This window comes from Pararge aegeria, chromosome 15, assembly GCF_905163445.1.
Source record: "Pararge aegeria chromosome 15, ilParAegt1.1, whole genome shotgun sequence".
NCBI lineage: Eukaryota > Metazoa > Arthropoda > Insecta > Lepidoptera > Nymphalidae > Pararge > Pararge aegeria.
The window spans coordinates 4,691,349-4,716,444 of NC_053194.1; the positions used below are offsets into that span (position 1 = coordinate 4,691,349).

General features: G+C 35.2%; 1 protein-coding gene across 3 annotated transcripts; it reads left to right on the forward strand.

Moving 5' to 3' along the window:
- Window positions 1–25,053, forward strand: LOC120630172 (protein Son-like). Of its 3 annotated transcripts, XM_039899325.1 has the most exons (15): window positions 1–1,055; window positions 1,859–2,023; window positions 2,565–2,768; window positions 3,893–4,056; window positions 5,227–5,402; window positions 7,894–8,040; window positions 9,177–9,238; window positions 9,701–9,768; window positions 10,679–10,752; window positions 11,562–11,642; window positions 12,666–12,776; window positions 20,398–20,589; window positions 21,115–21,288; window positions 22,936–23,032; window positions 24,589–25,053. In XM_039899325.1, exons 1-15 carry the CDS (start codon window positions 103–105, stop codon window positions 24,654–24,656), a joined length of 2,736 nt encoding a protein of 911 aa, XP_039755259.1. In that variant the 5' UTR covers window positions 1–102; the 3' UTR covers window positions 24,657–25,053. The 3 variants fall into 3 exon arrangements, with proteins under 3 accessions (XP_039755259.1, XP_039755260.1, XP_039755261.1); XM_039899326.1 differs by lacking the exon at window positions 22,936–23,032; XM_039899327.1 differs by lacking the exons at window positions 21,115–21,288; window positions 22,936–23,032; window positions 24,589–25,053 and adding exons at window positions 16,488–16,541; window positions 18,839–18,920 and having other exon boundaries at window positions 20,398–20,577.
- Window positions 25,054–25,096: the final 43 nt, after the last annotated feature.

A 25,096-nucleotide genomic window follows, 5' to 3' on the forward strand; every position in this document is an offset into this window, starting at 1 on the left:
ATTACAAAATGGTGAACCGTGTTTTACTTGTTTTACGATCTGCTACTGGAACTGTGTGATATATAATTTTAAAAGTTGTACACCACTTAGTTTTTATAAACGATGACAACCTTAATAGATAAAATAGAGATGCTCATCAAAAGGGAAAAGACCACACCGGAGCGAAAAAAAGAAGATACTACGAAGTCGTCAAGCGAGATTCTATCAGAACTTTTCAGTGCTTTTAACGCTGACCCGCCTAAGATTGAAGAGATTCCGTTTAAGAAATCCAAAAAGGGTAAGAAGAAACACGAGAAAGATAAGAAGAAACATAAGAAAGACAAAAAAAAACGGAGTCGGAGCTCTAGTTCTAGTAGTGCTTCTGAGAGTAGTGATTATTCTCATAAACGCAAAAAAAGAAAAAAGAGTAAGCCCAAAAAACGACCAGAGCGTTCGCCGTCTACCGGTCGGTCTTGCACGCCTTTGTTAGTGAATTTTGAACCAGAAAAAAAGATAAAGAAAGAAAACATAAAGAAAGAAAACATAAAGAAAGAAAACATAAAGAAAGAAAACATAAAGAAAGAAAACATAAAGACAGAAAACATAAAGAAAGAAAACAAAATTGTCAAAATAGACCAACCAGAAAAAGAAAAACTTAAGGTAGAAAAAGATATAAATAATGAATGTCCTGTTAAGGTAGAAAAGGTAATGGACAAAAGTGAACCAACTAGTAAAATTGATGCAAGCAGTATCCCTATGCCTGTAGCTCCTACAGAAAACAAAACTGGTTGTAAAGATTTGCGTTTAAAGCTTGACAAAAAGCAAGATGCAGCAGCAGAAAGTGATAAAGCTAAGAGTAAAATTCAAATAAAGAACTTAAAGTTTAGTGCAGTGTTTGAAGAGACAGTGAAAAAGGCAGAAGAAGAAGCCAGGAAGAAAGCTGAAAAGGAAGAAGAAGGGGAATTAACTGACTCATCTAACAGCAGTGTAAAAGAAGATGTAACAAACTCAAATTTCCCAAAATCTGCAGATCCAGGGGGAATACTAAAAAAGCAAGCTGCTGAGGAGATTAAAGTGTAAGAAAATACTTAAACTTTTATACCATTTCATCTTTCCTATCTTTTTAGTTGTACAGCTACTTAATAAAAAGAATGGCAGCCTTCTTAATGTGTAAAACAGTATTTATATGATTATAGCTGATCAAATTTGAAGCTGATTTTCCCGAACATGTATAGGTCTTTGTAGTAACTTTTACTGGACGGTGAGACTCACCTAATTTAGCTAATTTTTTAAATTTACATATGAAAAAACCTGCAATTATAGAATACTACCTTGCAACTGCTGGCGTTTGCGTGTAATTGGATTTAGGATTATATTTATTCCTGTTGAACATTTGAATTTTCATAAAAAAAAGTATACTATACCTATTATATTGCAATGGATGTCAGGCTAGTTTGGAATCCAGCCTATATAGCTTTTGAGGCCTGTTGGCCAGCTGTCCCTAAAAAAAATAACCAAAAAGTAGTAGTTGTCTACTGCGCTGGTAAATTAGTAGACTTAACACACAGTTAAGAACATTATGGAGAACTCTCAGGCATAAAGGTTTCCTCACAATGTTTTCCTTCGCTGTAAAAGCAAGTAATATTTAAATTGCTTAAATTAAAAAGGCACATAATTCCAAAAAGACAGTAGTGCATCCCGGGATTGAACTCGCTCTCCACAAAAGGAAAGCCGAAGCCTTTACCTACAAGGCTTATTTAATATTTATAGTTTTAATTAATAACACTTAAAAAATAAAATCACATTGTTGCTATATTTGAAATAATGAATGTGAATATATCTGGTACCTACTCAAATATATCTTTTTTTTCTTTAATAGTGTGGAAGAAAAAATTTTAACCATTACAAAACCGAAAATTACTGAAAAGACCCACAAATCTTCACGTAGAGATAGAAGCAGATCTAAAAAAAGGGACAGAAGTAGATCTAAGAAAAGGGATAGAAGTAGATCCAAAAAAAGGGATAGAAGTAGATCTAAAAAAAGGTTTGTTACATAATTTTTTTTTTTATTTCAAGTTATTTTTGTTAACAATGCTTTTCATATGTATGTACTTCATTATCAGGAATTGTAGCCAAGACTTGTTTTATTCTGATTTAGAACAAGTGGATATTCATAATTCGAATCTGCGATCCTTAAGTGAACATGCCAACCTCTAAGCCACAAAGACAGTTAAAGTTCTAAATCATTTGTGACATATTCATATTCATATTCTGTTATTAATATACGAAACGTATAATTTTAAATAATTAAAAGAAAATAAAGTAAAGTATATGGCATACGCGCGAACACAAAGCATTGAAGAGCGTTGGCATGACGGCATAAGACAGCGTCATGTTGTTTGCCCTGACGGCATTCGGGTCGATTTTACTGCCAAGGCGCACCAATAGAAATTTCGTTGTCAAAATATAAATGTGTCATAAAGATACTGTACGAAATATATATTTTAAGATACTGTACGAAATTTGATGATCTGTTAAGGTAGGCATTTGTGATAAGCGTTTAAATATAACCCCAATAAATGTAGATCACGCAGTAAATCACGTCGCTCAAGATCTGGCTCAACTTCAAAGCGCAGCAGACCCTCTTCAACTAGATCCAGACGCAGAAGCCGTTCGTCACACCGCTCCAGGTCTAGACGAAGGACTCCGTCTAGAATACGGCATCGATCGCCTCCTAAAGTACAGCATAGAAGTAGACTGTCGCCAAGGCATAGAGGGCGAAGATCTAGGTAAGATCTAAATTGAGGTTCTCCGCCAAATCATTGTTTTAATAGCGCTTTTATATTTCTTTCGGAGTTTTATTTTACTGGTTTATTGCCGGCTTCTTCTCTGTAGAATATGCCTTCCGAACCGGTCGTAGAGTCACTAAAAACAGACAGACTTGACGTTTCAAAAGTGCTTATATTTGGCCTACTTGAAATAAATGAATTTTGAATTTTTGAATTTTCTGCGATAAAGGGAAGAAGATGAAATGCGGCACGAGGTATAACATGTCTTCTTTCTTCCGTTTCCCAATTATCATTTTAAATTTCAACTTGCACTTGTCCACCATACAGCACTGGGCCTTATATTTATTTATTTATTTATTATTTATACTATATACCCCGGGAGGAGACTCGTGCCGTGTAGGGTCCAGTAATGGGTTGATTTGATGATGATAATGATGATGATGATTTTAACTTGCACTCCTCTTCCCGCGGTTGTCGTACGAGTTGACTGAAGGAATATAATGTAGAGCTGGCAGCAGCGTCCTATGTGCTACTACTACCATCTACTGCGATCACCTACCCGTTCTCCCAGCGTGATGATTAAGGGCAAACTGGACGTGGACTGTTTGAGGCTGATGAAGTTAAACGACAGACCGCCGCGCGCCTGCTGAACTTCACCCCCTGACCTGATTTTTTGGTAGAATAAAATCCACCTAGTCAGATGGAAGGCTTCGGTAGTCTCGTCGATCATATTGTAAATTACAAAAAAAAAAACAGAAACAAAAAAAAGTAAAACGTAATCCGCTAAAGATTCTCCCATGTGGAAGCGAAACGTGCGTAGAGAGTGAATTTTGGATAATCAGTTTGTAGTGGTGTATACATTTCTTGCATACATTGTATATGAGTAGTTTTTGTTCTTTAGTGGTAGAGCTTTCTTTGACAGAGCTCGTCTGTGAAAGTACTACCGCCATGTTATTTCTGCCGCCAAGCAGCAATGCCGCAATGCTGTGTTCCGGTCTGAAGGCATCTCAGCGTTGGCTTGGTGGACATAGTACGGAACTTTGCATGTGTTCTTTGCATGCTCTGCGAAGTGTTGCCCTTAATGCGAATGGAATACCGCAATGTAAAAAAAAATCTCTTACCAGATCTCCAACTGGCGTCAAACTAGCTGACAGCGAAAAGAAGCGTCTGTTGGAAGTGGCGCGACGAAATGCCATCAACATGCTCAAAAACGGCGCAGTCCCGGCCGGTGCTGCGGTCCTACCTCCTCACACAAGAAACCAGGTCATGGCTGCCATACAATCTGGAGGTAAAAGCTATTATGATAATATTTGCTTAATAAAAACTAGTCTTTTGTGAAGCGGCGCGTTTTAGCTAAAGATCATCGCCAATAACTTTAAAACTGTGTGTTAATTACTTAGCGTAGACGACAAAGTCTATGAAATGTCAGAAGCGTTAATGGTATATATTGTTATAAGAATTAGTATCAAGTTGAAGTAAATACTATATGTTACCGAATTACGAAATACTGTTCAAGGGTGTATAAGAATGTTTCATAAGGAATCATGATCCTGTAAATATATTAAATCATATTTATTTTTCCATAAAAACCAATTCAAACATTATAAGCGTTTACTTGTGACAACCCTATTGAAGATAAAAGACCGATACGCACATAGTACCTACGCTATGCGACGCGTATCTAGTAAAATGACAGGTGTCACTTAAATTAATTTTGCATGTGATGTTAGGGCTGTAAAACTGTGGCAGTGGTTTAATCAAAAAGTATTAACATTTCGGCTTCTCAGATAAGTCTCAGAGAAAGTAAATAACTAATAATACTAACTAACGAATGAGTATTATTTCGGTTTTTATTTACACGATTTATATTATTGTTAAATTTTACCAAAATCCGTTCCGTTGATTTGCGTGAAAGGTTAGTGGAAAGAATTTATAATGTTAAACTTCTTACTAAGGTACTATTGGAAACGCAAGCAACCCGCAAGCGTCGCTGGCACGTAGGAGAACCCCAAACTCCTCTAACATATATATATAATTAACCATTTGATTTATAACTAATTATGGTAATTCATATACAATTAAAAGTATGTATTGTCTAAAAAAAATATTAAAATAAAATGGATTATATCCATTTTATTTCAATAATTTTTTCTTTTTGCGTATATTAATTATTTATTTTAGGTTCGCGTATTTTTATCTTTGCTGTTTATCTTGGAAGTTTTATAGATTTTACGTCAACGGGAAGTGACTTCAAAATTTTTGATTCCCTAGCGAGTGACAATAAATACGGCATTCCTTTTGAGGCGGCACACAATACCAATAAAATACTAATAAAACTTTTGTGTGAATATCGCTGAAATATAAATTGAATTTAATAATTCCCATGTTAATTTTGTTAAATACATGGGAATTATTAGTAGTAGAAGTTCTTTTAAAAAACCTATCGTTTTTGCTGCAGGTAAATCGGTTGACGAACTAACCGACTTCTGTAAGCATCTGTCAAAGAAGGAGGCCCTAGGAGAGCTGTCATCGGTGTCATCCAACGATGACGGCATGAGTGAGAACGAGGACACCATAGCTTTCCACCACCCCTTCCTCGTCAAAGAGAAGGCGCCTATCGTTATGAATATACGGGTGAGAATGCAAAATATACCATACTAATATCATAAACTATAGTCGTAAAAATGTAATAGGCCCGTTTTGACATTTGTCATCGCGACGTAACTAGTTATGGAACCATAAGACTTTGTGCTCGATACTCACGATAAATCAATTCAAGTTTGTATCAGTACTTGATTGATATTATTATGTATTGTAAAGTGTTCGTTCGTTCAAAGTATTCCTTTAACTTCACAACCAATACGCGTGACTGGCTGTTGATTATACATTTACTTTCAACATGTTGAAACAGAGTTAGTACTATATAACAACAAACACACAAATCACTATGTTTAAATTAATGTCCAAAATAGAAGAGCCATAGTTAACGTTATAGTAAACAATATATATCAAACTTAAACGAGCGCACAGTCAACTTTACAAGATGAGGAACGAAAAACTGCGCAGTGCGCGCGGGGACGCTTCAGTCATGTACCGCTTGGTCAGATACATCAACTCAGACTCATTATTTAGAACCCATTTTGAGAACCAAGCTCATTCTTTGCAGTAAAGATAACTACACAATATTTAATTTCGATATTCAGTAAAAAAATGGTTACAGCTCTAGTATAAAAAAAAAAGACTGAGAACGTAACTGTTTTCGGAACGTTTCGCAACAATTATAAATTGCATGCTACTATGAAGTAAGCGCAAAAAGAATACTCGCGATATATTCTTTCATATTATTTAACGTCCCAAAAAAATTTACGTATTTTTTAAAACACTGTATGTAATTGATTTTTATTTTATTGTTTCTTTCAGTTTCGTTCCAAGTTACATTCTATGGTCTTGCACAAATGTCAAAACGGGCCTATTACATTTTTACGACTATAGGTGTTTCCCGAATTCTTATACATTACGTTTTTTTTATAAATCCGTAGGAACTGTTTGTCACCCTGGAATTATCACCTTGCAACTAGTTCTGTGCAGAAAATAAACTTGATTAGATGGTTAGTTAGTGCGTGAAGGAAGGACGAACAAACAAACACTTTAACAAATACATTTATAATATCCCGTTGATGCGGTGATAACTTAGTGTATAAGGCTCGAGACCGAGTTTAAGCCCCGGCACGCACCACTGAATTTTCGGGAGCCATGTGCGTTTTAATTTTAGCAGTTTAAATATCACTTGCTTTAAACGGTAAAAGAAAACATTGTGAGGAAACCTGCATGCCTGAGTAATCTCCGTAATGCTCTCAACGGCGTGTTAAGTCTACCAATCCGCACTTGGCCAGCATGGTACTACGGCATATACCCTTCTCATTCTGAGATCCCTTGCCTTGAAGTGGCCTGGTAGTGGGCTGATGATGATGTGGGATTGAATTAAGCTGTGTGGTGAAGCACATATAAAAATAAAGTTGTCATCACCCCTTCTCTCGCGGGTGTCGTACGAGGCGACTAAGGGAACACAACAGAGAACCGACAGCAGCGTCTTCTTTGCGACTACTACCATCTACCGCGATCACCAAGCTGGGCAGAGCTGCCCAGCGTGGTAATCATAAGCAAACACTCCTATTTTCTTCCTATACGAACATCGCCATCCAGCCCTTAAGTAAGCTCGTGTTATGTGTACTAAGATAGCTGATGAATATTTTTATGAATGTAATACGCATAAATTCTTATAATATACAGATAAACACCCAGACACTTATAAACATCCATGTCCATCACACAAACATTTTCCAGTTGTAGGAATCGAACTCACGGCCCCGAGGGTCAGAAAGCAGGGTCGCTGCGCACTGCGCCAACAGGTTGTTGGGAAAGACCTTTAATCCAGCAGTGGACCGTTATAGACTACTGATGAATCTTTTCGTCCTTTCTTCACACCCTAATCAAGCAAGCCAATCAGCTAGATTTTTGCAATAGAGTTAGTGAAAGGATGGAGAATAATAATATAGACTACTTTATGTCCCAATACAATAAATGGTTCTTACAGGATTTGTAAAAAGTCGTGATAAACGTGGCAGTGGCAGTGGCAGTTTAGGAATTATTATAATTCCCAATATTTAGATATTATTTCCACGTTAGCGCCCACAGTCCGAGAGTTAATAAAGTTGTGAAAGTTGATAAAATTGTATCCTTTCCACGGGGAGAAAAATGTCTCCTGTCCATGTTACCTAGCAGTGCAGGTAGGTAATTACTCAGTCCATCGATTATAACAATACAAATAGAAATCGTTCGCTGACTACTCAAAATAATTCGGAGACTCACACAGCGGGCGATGGAGAGAGCTATGTTAGGAGTATATCTACGTGGACAAATCAGAAATGAGGAGATCCGTAGAAGAAACAGAGTTTTGGACATAGCTCAACGAGTAGCGAAGCTGACGTGGTAATGGGCGGGCACATAGCTCAAGACCTAGCAATTGACGTCAATCGGTTAATATGATGACGATGATGGAATAAGAAATCGTTGGTGTTTCTATCCTCAATGACTTTGTATAAAGATTCTATTAATTTTTGTTTAGGGCGGAGCTCCACTGCCGATAAAGACGAACGCGCTACCAGTTGCCAATAAGGAAGAGCTTCGACTTCAATTCCCTGTGTCTTCGGGCTCACAGCACAGGGAAAAGGCGTCAGAGTGGGTTCCGGTCTCGCCTAAGAGGGGGGACATGGTAATTATTGAAACAATTGTGGTTACGTTTTTTTTTAAATTATTTTTTATAATAATAACGCGTTGTTTTAGTTAATACTAGCTGTCCCGGCGAACTTCGTACCGCGGATCCTTTTTTTTTTGATGAATGTTATACCTATTTTAATACTTATTATCCTATTCCGGACTAAGAGAAATAAAAAAAAATCAAATATCATAAAAATTGGTCCACCCATTCTAGTGTTATAAATGGTGTAACTAACACAACTTCCTTTTATATATATAGAATACTGAAATAATTTTTCTCGTCATCTATTGACCTTATTTAAAGCCAATTAGCGCGGAAGCGGTGATAGCGCATTGGGCAGGAGCTCGATTTTCCTTTCGGGGGACCGAGTTCGAATCCCAACACGCTCCACTAAGGCCTTAACACCTATACGCTAAGAGACCTTAACACCTATACGCTGAGGTGTTTTATTGTATAGCATGATTTATTGACGTTTCCATGTCTTATAATTCGATGGAGCCGGTTGCACGCACGAAAAAACATGACTCATGCGGCGTTACCTCGCTCTGAGGCGTTCCATTTAAGGCTTGAAGTGCAAGCGAGAGCGCAGGTCGAGCGACATAGAGGCACAATCGGCCTCCGCTTTCGGCAGCGTTCGACATCTGTCTCTCCTACTTGAGTGAGCGATGCGTCCGCGTGGACAGCTGCTATAAAATAATACATTTACATGTTTTCGTCAAGTATGAAGTGCAGTGAAAAGTGAATGTGGTGTCAGTTGTTAAACAATTGCTAAACGCACATTGATACTTGTAAAAACTATGTACATTGTTAAAAAAAATTTACATTATTGTATTTATGCGTACAAATAAATGTAACTTGATCAATTCAATTGTGATTTCCATTTACCTCCTTCTCTATATCCATACAAAATATCTATCAAATAAATAAAATTCAAATTTTCTTTTGAAAAATGCAACCATTCCATTAGTATTTTCTTATGACGTTGTCACGTTCAACTATCGTCAGTAAACCGATTTTTTTATTCACGTAAACATATTTTTTCTTTTATAATGTCTGCGAAATGAATATTATTTTACAAGTATAACGTATATAGTGCTTTATGACTTAAATGTGTTTCTTTTTTATTATAGCAAGTTGCTAAGCTGAATTCGAGGTCTCCAGATATATCGAGCCCCCCAGGGGAGAAATCAAGGTAAGTAAGAAGCCTATTAACCTTCCATACAAAGATTTATAAGTTACAGCAGTGAGTTATATTCACTTTCTTGGTTCTTTGTAATTTCTATAATATAAAAATGTTTTATTTATCAGCAATCCCGAAAACTTATTTTAACAGAACTTGTGTCTGAACTTTGAAATAAATATTTAATTTTGACACTTAAACTAGTACTAAAAAAGACCCAATTGAGCTTTTTAACTATTTGTTTGGACTTTTTTATATTTATTTCTTGATCAAAAATAAATTATAATCAAAAATATTAATCGAGACTTTTCTGGAGACTTTAATTCTGAAGTTGTAAACTGACATCTTTTATATATTGATATCGAAACCAGCAGCATGTCTGCATAATCGCGGTACCATGTTTACAATACCAATTAATTGTACACATTTTATGTTGAATAAATAAATAAACAAAAATTATTTTTTTTACTATAGTTCTGAGCCGCTGGCTTTACCGGCACCGCCATCACCAACTTACTTGAAGAGTTTTACTTCTGGCAGTCGTAAGTAGACCTTTTAAATCCTTAATTATGTTGACGTTTAGGTACATAAGAGGCAAGCGCGAGTAAATGCATGTGATAAATGTTCCCTGAACTACCACCATCCAAAAAAAACATGTCTATCTCTTGCTCTGTGAAAAAAAAAACTAATCTATCCCACAGTATACTTGCATAGAATTTAGATCATACAGAATCCTCATTCAGCTATTATTGTATGAAGTGCATTGTGTCCAAAAACAGTGAAAACACTTCACACCCGCGTTGCGAGCTCACAAACTTTCCCATTTTCCCCATTTTATGGTTAAGTTAAGATCATTAGAGGTAAAATAATTACCGTCAACTGCTAAGTGGAATGAAGCGACTAGCCGCCTATTCGAGAAACACTACTATAGTGGAGTGGTTTTTGATGCTTCAATATTAGTCGTGTACACGGTTTCTTAATTCTTTGCATATGTGCTATTCAGCCGCCTGGTGCAATTGAGTAACAAACATCCATTTAAAAACTTTTTCGCATTCATTTAAATGAGAGACCAAGATATTTCATAGATAACTTTCAATTTTCAAATTAAATAAGTATTTGAAAACCGACTTAATGAGACTTGCAGTCAAAGGTTTCTGTCATATTCGAAACATTATGAAGAACGAAACAACAACAACATTATTAATGTTTTTATAGCGGCAGTGGAATATAGGATTAAATAATAACATGTTGTATGAAAATGTCACCTCTCTACCTGTAACGGTTAATGAGATAGTGCCCGTTGACAGACATACAGAAGGACAGCTGTGGGCTAGTAGCAGGATCCCGTTGGCAATCATCGGTTACTGCATCTCTTTTTTCGGAATAGGGTAAAAAGCTGTTTGGCTTTGACGAATCCTAAGAATTTTATACAAATACTTTATATTTTTTCAGAATTAGCCTCAGTCCCCGCCATAGCTGCCCCGGGACCGCAAGCCTATCCCCCGCGAGTTGACAATCCAAAACTGGTAAGTTTGGAAAAAAAATTAAATGGTAACATTACTTTAGAGCAGTCAACACGAAACAGTTAATAATTGCGATGTTACCTAGATACCGACCGACTGCGGGAATCCAATCCATTGCTTTTTTTTTTCCACTACAAGTTAGCCCTTGACTGCAATCTCACCTGGGGGTAAGTGATAGTGCAATCTAAAATGATAACGGGGCTGTTAGACAAGAATTAGGAAATAATATTGCAACGAAATAATAAGCGTGTTTCATAAGGACATAAAAATATTAAATAGATACAAAGATAGATAGTTAGATAGATATATAAAGTCTTTATTGCACAAATTAAAAGTGAAAACAAGAAATAACAAAAACAATAAAAATACTATTTATATGTAAGATGCGCAAAGGCGGTCTTATCGCTTATTAAATCAAAAGAACCATTTTTTTTGTCCCCATACAAATTATTCAAAACAACCCTATGACAACCCTTTTGAAGATAAAAGACCGACACGCGCATAGTACCTACGCTACGCGTACCTAATAACGTGACAGGAGTCACATGATTTTAATTTTGCATGTGATGCTAGGGCTGTATCTGATTTCTTTCAGTAAAAACTATGGCAGTGGTTTAATTAAAAAGTATTAGGTTTCGGTTCCACAGATAAATCTCAGAGACAGTACATAATGTACATCTAAAGTCTGTGAAGTATCATTTCGGTTTTCTATATACTCGTTGTATAAGATTAAACAAAAAGTTCGATGACATAAAATATTTTGTTACTATTTTAAATATGTATATTAGTATATTATTATATTTTCTTCACAGGATATGGCCATCATGGTATCACAAAAGCTGTCTCTGATTCGCAAAGAACAAGAACAAAATGAATCGGACCCTGTACAAAGTGTAAGTACCATATATTATTATTGTTCTTTGTCTTTTTATACATCTGTATCCATAGACTAATAATATAAATGCTAAAGTATGTATTTTTGTTTGTCTTTTCGACTTAACCACTGCACTGATATTGACGAATTTTATTGAGCACAGAGATAGCTTTGGACTGCGAAGAACTACTATTATGTGCTAGTTATGTCTACCATTTTCTTGTCTTAGTAGTATGAGATAATACGAGATAATTGTCTCTTGGCGCGCCTGGTTAACATATAGGAGACTGTTATAAGCTGAAAAAGCACCCGTTTACCCTTAGCGCGGGCTTTCAATGAATAATCTCTGTTATAACCCGCGCTATTAAAGAATAGATTTATAAAAGGCGGCCGATGTCGTGCTATGTCACTCACACAATATTCGCACGAATAGTTAGTCTAGACGAATTTATATGTATACTTATGAAACGTATTACTTATTATTAAATGGTTGGTACTCTCCTTGTACTTTTTTATCTAAGTACTTTTTACCGTACCTACCCGCATTTACCTGTATATCTTCGTTAAGTACTTATTATTTATCGCCACTTGTCATTAGTTAATGATCATTTAGTTTAGTTTAGAATACATAGTTGGTTTATTAATAAAAATATTATTCAATTCAAAAAAAAAGTATTATTTTGGAATTCAGCACGTAGATACACCATATCAACCGATAGACGTCCAATGTTGGACATAGGTCTTGTGTAGGGAGTTCCAAATTCCACGGTTTCTTATTTGATCGCGTAGAGACACTCCGAGCATAGCTCTCTCCATCGCCCGCCGAGTGACTCTTAGCCTTCTTATGAGGCTCATAGTTAACGACCAACTACGTAGTTATACACGACCAATGATTATCGACCGTGCATGGTGTAACGGTCAAACTCTCAAGAGTTTATATTTTACACCTTTTAAATATGAAACTTTTTTTTAAATGTATTTTTCGATTAAATAAAAAAATAATTGCTTAACGCTCTAACTTAATTACGTAATGTTATTTCAGTTCGGTTGGGCGGCAAAGGACTCCACGCTGGGTCAGTTCACGGGTTCCACGGGTGCGCAGATACTCACGCCCCGAGAACTTGCCAGCGGTACGCAGGCGTGGGCGAAAAAGGTATGCATTTACAGTTACATTAGCGTTATTTGCTTGCAGATATTTTACTATTGAACTCAGTTTTCATACGCAAACTGTCTTGTTGTTTAGTAAATTGTGTTTCCTTGAGATTGGGATATCTTTAGTTGTGTTTTTATCTTCAACGTCTAAACCCCCAATTAACTCTCGACTTTTCTATATAAAACAGACATCTAAAAAAGCATCGGTAAAAAATAAATAGCTATTAGTATAACTAACGTAATAAACAATTGTCGTAAAAATACATTTACTTTTAGTGAAAACGGTCATAACGTAGCAGTAACTTATGAAATCTCTCTTCACTTCTTCGTCGTTTACTTCATTACTGAAGCTCGTGTCCGGATTCAAGTTCATTAACAGCGTTTTTTATTACAGCCTTCCATCTTGTTCTATTCTCGGCCATTTTGATAGCTTCTGTAATAGGGATTCGTGTGAGCGACTTCACCTGCTCAGACCAGAGACGAGGTGGTTTTCGACTTATGTAATAACAATCTTATTTATACACAAAACATTGTCGAAAGGATACATTAATTATTAAAGTGAGATGATGAAAGCGTTTATAGTCGTAAAAAAGTAATAGGCCCGTTTTGACATTTGACATTGCGACGTAACTAGTTATGGAACCATAAGACTCGGTACTCGATACTCACGATAAATCAATTCAAGTTTTTGTCAGTACTTGATTGATATGATTATGTATTGTAACGTGTTCGTTCGTTCAAAGTATTCCTTAAACATCACAACCAATTCGCGTACGTCCACTTTTCAACATGTTGAAACAGAGTTCGTACTATATAACAACAAACACAAAAATCGAGTCAAATCACTATGTTTAAATCAATATCCAAAGTAGCAGAGCAAAAGTTAAAGTAATAGTAAACAGTATATATCAAACTTAAACGAGCGCACAGTCAACTTTACAAGATGGGGAACGAAAAACTGCGCAGTGCGCGCGGGGACGCTTCAGTCATGTGCCGCTTGGTCAGATACATCAACTCTGACTCATTATTTAGAACCCAGTGTCGTCAATTCAAAATTTTATTTGCGGCTTTGAGAACCAAGCGCGACGGCTTTCGATATTAAGTAAAAAAAATGGTTACAACTCTAGAATAATAAAAAAAAAGACTGAGAACGCGAGAAAACGCGCTGAGAAAAATTATAAATTGCATGCTACTATAAAGTAAGCGCAAAAAGAATACTCGCGATATATTCTTTCATATTATTTAACGTCCCAAAAAAATTTACGTATTTTTTAAAACACTGTATGTAATTGATTTTTATTTTATTGTTTCTTTCAGTTCTGTTCCAAGTTACATTCTATGGTCTTGCACAAATGTCAAAACGGGCCTATTACATTTTTACGACTATAGTATAGCAGTAGCAATAGGTAATAATAATTATGATCAAAAGCGAGCAAAAAAAAAAGAGATAGTTAAAGTGAAGTATAAAGGTTTTATAGGAGCAAAAGAAACACATACTGTTCTTTGTGAAAGATGTTTCAGTTGCTTTGTGAAATATGCAAGCCAAAAATAGATAACAGTAACAATAATTATAATACGGACTCAAACAATTTCTTCTTTAGTGATTGAATGTACACAGCGTAATAAATATTATAAAATATGTATATAAATAGACAGACAGTCTGGTATAGTTTTTTTTACTTCTTCTTATTGTTTCCTGTAAGTAAAATCAATATTCGCTATCGCAAAAAGTCTAAGATTACTCAGTAATCTTAGACTAACTACAGTCGATGTTTATATCAATCGATTGTAATACTATAAATTTATATAGGAATTATTGCACAATAATTATTGAAGTTTTTATTGCACACACCAAATATAAGATACAAAGAAATAAAACTTGAACTAGATATTAAGGAGTGCAAAGGTATTATCGCTAAAGCGTCGCTGATCTCTTCCAGACAACCTTTGGCGAGAGGACGTTCGAAGTAACCGGGTTGATGCGGCACTAAAATTTAGGATAAAAAATATACTACATTACGTAAAATTTCTAATACATGCTACACAAATAGTTATTTATTTCAAGTCTGTTTAAAAAATTATTTCGTAGTTTTATTTTAATATTGGTCGTATTTATTTGATCTTTTAAATTAGAGGTTAACTATTGATAAAATAGGCTGCTTTTCGCCGCACGTGTTAGTAATACATTTAACTCAACATAGATATAAAGATATAAAAAACGTAAACTAAAGATATTCCTGTCTGTGCAAAATTTTAAAAAGTAGTTTTGATCTTCTATTATAAGAAATATGTATACATTTACAATAATACTATTGATAGCACACATTGGTGATCTATATAATATCCGTACATAAGTATATAACATACATATAAATCCGCAGTATTAAACAGAACAGAACGTGCTTGATTTTGTCATTATTAATACAAAAATTCCTTATTTTACCATTCAGATCTACATACAAACTTCCCTATTTTAAGTTCTAAAATTTTATTATATTTATCTAATGTCATATAGATTCTATCTCAAATAGAAAGGTAATTACTGGTTTGATGACCTATGTATACAAAGCCAAAGTGAAATATGTCTTTATTCAAAAATTCCCATAGATAGCACTTTTGATGTTTACATCAAAATGTGTATACTGTAAATGGCACCGAGATGCCATGACCATTAGGGCCACGATTCCCTATGGGGTCAGTTTGGAAATTCAATAAATTCAAAATGTTAATTGTAACCGGGATGTTACGCCTACGGCCATTATACGTCAAATGACGAATCACAAATTACAAGAAATCATAAAATAGATCATGGCAATTCACCTTTTATGGCAGATATATTAGGGCAGCGTACCGGGGTTTTATTGCTTGGGAGCACTTGGGTGATAGGGTAGCAAGCCTCGGCAAACCTCTGAAATTTGTGGCGGAACCGCGCGCGGTAGGTATTCGGGAGCGTTCGTGGTCGCTCGAGTCCGTTCGGCTATCGGGATTCGCCAGTGTGTTCGGGACTGCCGTAGGTGGCACGCGCGTACGCACCGCGGTAACTCGCACTCCACGCCGCGCGGTTAAGTTCAGATTATTGATTTGCTTAGACATTTAACTTTGTATCTTACCTAAGAACCAATTATAAAGATACTTCATATATGTGGGTTTCATTACTATCGAACCCCTACAAATTATAATTTCCTACCGATGGGGGCCGAGTTCGAATCCCGGCGCGCACCTCTAACTTGTCTAAGTTATTTGCGTTTTAAGTCATTAAAATATCACTTGCTTCAATGGTGTAGGAGAGATATATACATAATTTTCTCAAAGGTGTGTGGAGTCCACCAATTCGCACTGGGCCAGCGAGGTGGACTATGACCTTTTATGACCCTTTCTCATTGTGGGAAGACCCGTGCTCTGTATTGGGCTGGTAATAGGTTGATGTAATGATGATGATAATATCATAGTTGTCATAAATAAAAAATCAAACACAAAATTGTTCTACGAAAAGCATTAATTACTCTAAATATAGAAATATTTCACTTTGAGCTACTTAGTATGCTTCATCCCAATTTGACTATCATTTACCCCTTATATACTTAGCCCATTTAAATACCCCCTTTTATTAAATGTAATAGCACTTACAAAAATTTAAAGACATCTTTCCTAAACGTCTTCTAAAACCTCGTTCTGTTTAATACTGCGATACTCTAAATAACTTTTCTTTCAGCTCGAAGCACCGGTCGGGATTCGCGTTACCCTACTCTATGGTCCGGCGGCTTTGGTCAGAACTTATAATACGATTGTATTATCCTTTCTGACTTTTAATACACTGTTTATGATGGTTATGACAACATTGCTTGATTTTTTTATTCGTTAAACATCCTTTTCTGTATCAATTTTTTTTTTTCGGAAAAATACGAATTCTTGGAGTGGAGGACGAAATTGTGAAAGAATTATTTACCCAAGCCTATGACCTTAATAATTTAATAGAAATGATTTTCAATAACATAAAAAGCAAGTTATATATGAAAAATTTTCTATTTGATTTGGTATTGCTAAGACTTTTATTTCCACTCGAGAAATATTTTTTTATTAGCTTTATTCATTTTGCCAGTGAAGTTAGAAAAAAATGATTTTATGAAACACATTCTTTTACTTAAAACAATAAAATTCCCGGTTTTTGTTAGCCGTTTTTTTTTATTTTCCAATTAAGTCAGTTAAAAAGGGTTTTATCAAAACCACTGTTTCAGAATTCCGCAAATAAAGAAACAACTTATTTTGTTACCGAGCTCCTAGTTGGAGTAAATGTTGTTTTAACCATCACGTCTCGATATTCAAACTTACGTGTACAGGCAGAACTGTTTCAGTTCGCTGGTTACACTCAATATAAAGCGCACAAACAATATCATTTAGTGGTAATTTTCATGCTTTGGCATGTCAGTTATCACTGTAGCCCGGTTTTTAGAAGGTGAAAGGTTATTTGTATCTAAAACGTCAGATGTCTATACCCTTCGTAGATTAGTAAGCCCTACTTAAAGGTTTCGACTATCGATACTCTGTAACGTCAGAGTAAAATGGAATTTATGCACACTGGTTTAAAGCTTAAATTCGTCGTACACTTCTACAGCACGTAACGTTTTTAAAATAAAAAACAAGTTTATAAAATTTACGACTCCAAAACCAGAAAAGTTAAGTCTGACACAGTGTTCGATACTCGAAATCTTCCCGCCGGATCGAATAATATTATGCGTACTTCTTTCAAAGGACCTAATGTGTTTTCGTTTTCCAAGGCGAGTCCAAGCGGATTTTTCTTTACGGATAATTAAATATTATCAGTAAACTAAACCCCTTAATTCTTACTGTTTTTAAATTTACCGTGCATTACTCAAAATACCTAACGGCATTATAAAACTTGAACAAATTCGATGCCTCCCAATACATACTCCGTTTTCGATCCGTTATTTGCCTCGACTCTTTAGTATCAAGTTGAAAAAAAATGGCTTTAACTTTTTGGAATTAAATGGTCCATCAAAAGTTTGTTATTCATCTCTGATAATGTGAAGGAAACTTTTCAATGATATAAATAGCAAGAGCATGTTATTTCACTCGCACATCCTGCATATTTACCTTTTCTACCATCGTTAAAGGTAAGCTGATTCTATGTGTGCGGAGTACGCTCAGACGGTGACTTTTACTTTCTGACTATAACTTGAAAATAAGGTTTTAATCAGTTTCAGGTAGAATTCTTAAAAGCATATGCTAAATAAGTAAGAAAAAGTCATGCCCCTTCAAGTATATCCAGGCTATGCTTGTATCGTACACCTATCCACAGGCGACTCTTTAAATATAAAAGCATTAGATATATTTTACTCTGACGCTTAAGTTTTTAACACTCGAAAACCTTGCTATGTGTCATATTCAAAACTTCCTTATTCTGATCGCTCATTATAAGATACGGCGCGGGGCATGTCACAATATGCGATTAGCTTTATATGCATTTATTTTGCTTCTTATGAAAATTTTACACAAGCAAAGAGTTTTATAATTTCTATTTTTATTCTTAATAAGCTATTTTATTTTTAACATTTTTGATTTGAAAATTTTTATATTTTTTTTAATTTTTTTTTGATCCTAGTAGATTATTTAGCGAAACATCAAGTTTTTTATTTATTACAATTAACTTTTCACCTTCAACAAAAACGAACCTGACATTCTTATGTATACAAATATTCAGTTTTCCCCCCTAAATAATTAACTATGACTGACTTATGTGAATTTTTTGCAAATTAAGTTACATTACTATAATCAATATTAAAACAGATTTAAACAGATTTGTCCTTTCATATGCAAAGTTATATTACTTTTGTAGTGAGTTTGTAAATTTAACATCAAGTGACAATTTTTTTCACTATGTCCCATAAGGTGGTTGCTACAGATTTAATTAAAAATAGTCAGTTATACTTACTTTAGAAACTATCAAATTCTAGCCTAGCGATTCTTCTGGCCATATAAAATTTAACAAATGGCTTTAAGAAAAACCTAGGCTTATAATGGGGAATTCATGAATATTTGTTGCAGCTTATAAAAGATATGGAGTCGCGTGCTACGATAGTCCAACTTCAGCCGAATGATAGGTGCATATTATGTGCCCACATCAGAGGTAAGGAATAAACAAGGAAGAAAAACAAAATGGAGAAATTGGCCAAAAAAGTTAACACGACGTGTATTAAATCTTGGGAGTTAATATATAGTGTTAAGGTTTATTCAGACATATCAAGGGGTGTGTTTTCCAGCCCACCCCGAAATCTGTCACGGCGTCATTCATCTACACACAAAATCGGAAAAGGGCATCAATGTTTTCAGCTTTTTTTTCTGATTTGACACGTACGCAATGTCGTCTGGATGGAGACAAAAATCAAAAAGTTCATCCGTGAGGTTTTATACTCGGAATGCTGATGGTCTCTGACTGGAAACCCCTTTTTTTCTCCATCCATTCCGAATCACTCATGGGCCCCGGAGTACAAACTACCATTGCTCAGAGCAGTACTATTTCAATATTGTTGATGTTCTTGTTTTATATTATAATCCTTATTACAGGTAGGACAAGGTAGGTAGGCCCTAAGCGATTGAAGTAAACCACAGGTGCTGATACGTCTGAATAGACCATTAGTTACACTAATGCTATCAAAGTGTGGGAAAAACTACAGGACAAAGAAGTGGTTGCATAAATTAATTTAAGTAAACACACTGGCTGTTTTTTGCTGCGACCGTTTTCGAGCAGTCATTTACAAGATACAACTCATACATAATGGCCGATAGCAAATTATTGCGTTACGTGTACTCTTCTAAATCTTCCAAATAAACATGGTTTTTCGCTGCGACCGTTTTCGAGTAGTCATTTACAACGTATTATAGATAATGGCCGATAACAAATTATTGCGTTACACGCACTCTTCTAAACCTTCAAATAAACATGGCAAAACGTCGGTAAATAATGCACCGTTTTTTCATACTTCAGCAGACACCAGTCCTCAAATGTCCGAGCGTGAAAAAACACTACATTTCGATTCCGAAGTTATGCCACTTTTATTTGCAAAGGCCTTGAAGTCCACGAGAAAGTCGTTCAGCAAACTCTATGTTTTAAGTATATTTTGATTGACTTAGTGCATATTGCATTGCTGCGAGATAGGTTTTTAAATCGTCATTTTTTTAACTATACAATCATCATGATCGTAAAAGTGACGGATATACATTTTCTCAAAATTTACAGTGGGTATCCATTTTAAATACTATCCAATGTTCTTTTATTTTCATAACTTCAAAAAAAGTTAATGACATTTTGTTATATGTATATTAATATAATGAAGAAAAAAACTTTGACAACATTTAATGTGGATATTCACTACTTCTGTCGACTACGATCATGCCCTTATTATTCTTAGTGGGCGGTTTATATCGCCAGTGCGCAAAGCTTAAGATGCGTATTGGCTGTATTGGCTACTTACGTCCGCGGCAGAAAACAGCAGTGCGTTCTCACGCAATTTTTTTTTTATGTGGATATATCACAGAACCTAAAATAATGTATTGTCTATGCTATGTTGTTTTATTAAAATTGTTTAATCAAAGGTTTTATGTAGGATCAATTGGTACGCGCGGCACCGGTTGAAGGCGGTATGGGAATGCATCTACTTCAGAAAATGGGCTGGACTCCTGGCCAAGGTTTGGGTAAAGAAGGAACTGGGACCCTTCAGCCTCTGCTGTTAGAGGTTAAATTGGACACTAGAGGTCTGACGTCGAAAGAAGAGGTCACCAGCAGGCACGGAAAGTCTGTGAGTATACTCGTAGCATAGTTTTTATTTTATGGTGATATTACTCCGAAATCCGTATCCATTCTGAAGGTTGCCGATATTGTTTTTTTTTTTTATTTACTCTTCATGTTCGTATATGATATAAACTACAACGGACGGACGGAACACCTCGATGTACGATAGCTCGCAATAAGTTTCAATGGTTTAAAAGCTTGTGGCAAGTTCAGAAAGAAAACTACAGGCAAAACTTCGATCTGAATACACATTCACATGTTGATAAAATTTGAACTAGAAAGGGATATAAAATAAAAAAGGCTCACATATATTCTTTCACCCCCTGTTTAGACCTTGGGGGTGGAATTTGATAAATAATTTCTTTCCCTCTTGGTTGCGCAAAAAATGTCCACACAAAGTTTCAACTTTCTACTATTATCCGGTTGGTCTGTAGGTTATCCGTTAACCTGGGCAAACTGTTCTTTTTTCATTGAGTTAAAATGCCTAGAACTCGGAACTCGCCAAGAAGTAAAATAATGTTTTTTATCGTAGGTAAAAACTCAGAGAGGTGGGTCAGGTCGTCGCTGCCCCGCCCCTCTGGTTGCGGGCGGTAAGCACCCGGTGTCGTTGCTGGGTGAATATTGTTCCAAACAGAAACTGGGCCCACCCGAGTACAGCCTATGTTTCGAGTGTGGACCGGATCATAAGAAAAACTTCCTTTTTAAGGTATGCTATCTTCTAGCAATAACGTTTTAGATATGCAATTTATCTTACAGGAAATGTGATGTGTTAAATCTATTGCTGCTGGCTTCGCCCAGCTTTGTTTTGAATTTTTTAAAATACCACAGGTACCCTATAATTAAAAAAAAAAAAAAAAAAAGGCTTTTAATTATTGCTTACAATACATAGACAACATTGCAATACATATTATGATTTTGAAACGTGAAAACATTAAGTAAAAATAACAAGTGGTTCTAAATTGCATTTAAGAGAATAATTTTAATTTACCGGGATAAAATGTTACCTGTAGCTTTGATGCTCAAGGGTGCAAATTATTTCTATGCGTAAGGGAATTGCGCAAAATGGGGCATTAAATTCTTAATTTTACAGTAACGAAAATATTAACAAAAATATTGTCTAAATAAAAGCGTTCTAATACAAATTTTAGCAATGTTGGTACTGTCTGCAAAAATGTAAATGAGTGATGAATTAAACGAATGCTATCATTTGAAGTCCCGCGGGTAACTTTCACCAGCAGCTTTTCCGGTATATATGCATACTGATGCAAGCTACGTGTTTGGAAAATTTTATCAAGAGCGGTGACGGTTGAGCCGAACATACGAGTAGGTAATAAACAAACACGCAGACAATCTATCGCATTTTTAATATTAGTATGGATTCCTCTACAAGTTCTACCACGTTCCAAGTTCTACCAGGTACCAAATTCTACCAAGTCTTTAATGGTAGGGCCGTTAAAGACGTGCGAAACGATTTAGCGTTCCGGTAAAATGTCGCATAATAACCGATTAGGGGTGGTTTAACATAAGTCAGTCGGTTATATTTACAGGTTTACCCGTTACTATCACAGACTACATCATGTCTTACCACCAGGTGAGGTTGCAGTTGAGGGCTAACTGGTAGTGGAATAAAAAAACGCGAAATCGAAATTTTTAATACGGAGAGATACCATACTTTTGGGTACTTTCAGTAACAGCCTTTAGTTGGCACTGGTGCATCACAGGGTATGTTAAAGCACATTTTCTCAACCATGCTTGGAAATTATTTTGACAACCTTCTAGCAAGCGAGCCATTTCGATTTATCTCGAATATATCGAAATTGCTGAACTGGCCAAATACATGCGAGCAGACCCCGGTAAAAGTTGCATGAAAATCTACATGCGAGCAGACCCCGGTATAAGTTGCATGAAAATCCTTATCTGTCGTGGTTTAACGGCCAAATAAATTACAATTAGCTTCAAGCTAACTCATAATATCTGTAGAGTAATTTAAAATGGAACGATCCTTTACTTCGAAACATGGCAACCAAGGATGTAACTTATCAGAGGTTTTATTCTAATTTCGAACTACCTTGCATAGATAGAAAACTTCATTGAAAAAAAAAAAACAAATGAACACTAATGCGGAAGAATTATTGTTGTTCGTTGTTGATTTTGCGAAGATTTAATAAAATAAGTTAAACTGGGGATATGTTTGAGAAGATATTGTGTGTTTGAGCCTTGACCACACCTTGCTTTTGCACGCTCGTCCTCGCCTCGTCATCAATGTGACGAGCGTGTAAAACCCATTTACACGTTCAACCAAATGTAATGTACTTTTGTGTAAGGATTAAACGGCCTATTTATTTATTTTCAGGTAAAAGTAGCAGGAGTAGAATATCAACCGGCCGTTGCGAGCGCAAACAAGAAACAAGCAAAGGCTGACTCGGCACAGCTTGCACTGCAGAAACTAGGCATTATGATTTAGCTAGTTATATCCACAGATAGTTTTACACAATATACTATATTTCAATGTGTCTACGTAATAAAATGTAGTATATTGTTTAAGAATATCTGTTACTGATATCCTTTTGGAACCAGTGGGGCGATTGTCTAAGAAAGTCTTAGAGGTTTGACTAGTCTTCCAACGTAATTAGTACTAATTGTGTTTTGGGGTTCATAGATGCTTCAAAAATTTGAATCGTTAAACTAGGAAAGTTTTTTTTTTTTTGGGTAAATAACATAAGGTTTCTTTATTAATTAGGTTACTTGAATCACATATGTTAATCAAGTTATTGTTATGTTAATGTAATCTATCCATTACTTACACAATGGCCCCACTGTTTCACAAGTTTAAATAATGCGTGTGATAAATTGATAAATCCATAAATTTCAATGCGCATATTTTTTTATTATTAAAGCTTCTTATGCATGCTAAGAGTTTTTGTGCATTGCGAGATATCTCATTGTAACAAGAAAACCAAGGAGGTAATCTCGTAGAAAAAGTAACGGTGCTTGTACATGTCAAACTTAAAGTAAATGTCAGATCATTTAAGATATTATTTATGGCCAATGCAAACCAACGCTAGCAGGGCAGAGCACTCCAATGCACGACAGGGGATTTCCAGGATTGATATCTAAACATTGGATGTATTTTACCAACAAATATCTGTAAGTTACCACAAGTCACGTATGAATTTACAGTGGGTAGTTGAACAAAATATCTTTATTTGCACACGTCAAAAAACTGTTAAATATTAAAAAATCTAAAAAACGTGTCTGTAATTATGTACGCGCGTTAAATGTTATACTTCTTTGGCGTAACACGATAAAAATCTTTTCATAAATTTTATTGAAAGTGTAACTGTCACATCTATAGCTAACTTCAGGGTCGGCTTTTTGTGAAGGCGTAAAATTTACCCTCATAATTTTTTCCTAACGCGACAACAGAAGTATAACTTCAAAAAAATAGGTTAGTGTATTACCTGGCGTAACAGTAACATTTAAATCATGAACGTCAAAAGTAATAAATATTAATAATATAATTTTGAGAAAATAGTCTTAAAGATAAAGAGAGTAAAGATTGCTCTGCCCTGGCGTTGTGTATGCTGGCCCTTATTCAACTATAGTCCGACAAACTTATCAGGCCTACACATGTCTTGTTCGTAGAGATTAAAATTTTAATATTGTTTCAATTATTTTCTGGCTATATGTTTGTTGTACTATAATATAAAAATGGGCAAATAAGCTTCGTTCGATAAGATACTAGACATGCAGTTGATAAAAATGTTTAAAGAATTAATAATCTTTTGTTGTTAATATACAAAGTTGTTTATTGTTTTGATAATATTACGTAAAATTGGTTACCATGCTCTTATTTAAAATAATAGCCAAACCATTTTGTGAGAACTTATTTGTCACAGATACTTCAACGAGGGACATATCTAGTATAATATTGATCGAAGCACTTGGGGCTTGGTTTGTCGGGTATCGCAAAACACGTTTATTAATTATTTGATTGTTTTTGCAGGTGAAAGTAGCAGGAGTAGAATATCAACCGGCCGTTGCGAGCGCCAACAAGAAGCAAGCAAAGGCTGATTCGGCGCAGCTTGCACTGCAGAAATTAGGCATTATGATTTAGTTTAGTTAAGTCAACACATAGTTTTTACACATCACAATATTATGTAATGTTTCTATGTAATAAAATGTATTACATTTATTGCATGTTATATGTTATTGATACACTTAGGCACTGTAACCAAAATAATTTGATACAGATTAATTCCAATACTTGGGATGGTTTTTGACCCAAAGCTTCAATAAGATAAGTTGCTGTATCAAAATGTGTAAAGCCAGATGTCACATTGGTAAACCAAACAACAGTGGAATAAAACAAATATTTTATTTAAATAAACATGTTATTAATTTATCTAATGCATAATTATAACATTTTCATAGTACATAAGGTGTTTTAATAAACAATGACTTTAGAGGATATAAAGTTTTCAATCTATTTAATGTTTAATACAATGGTCTAA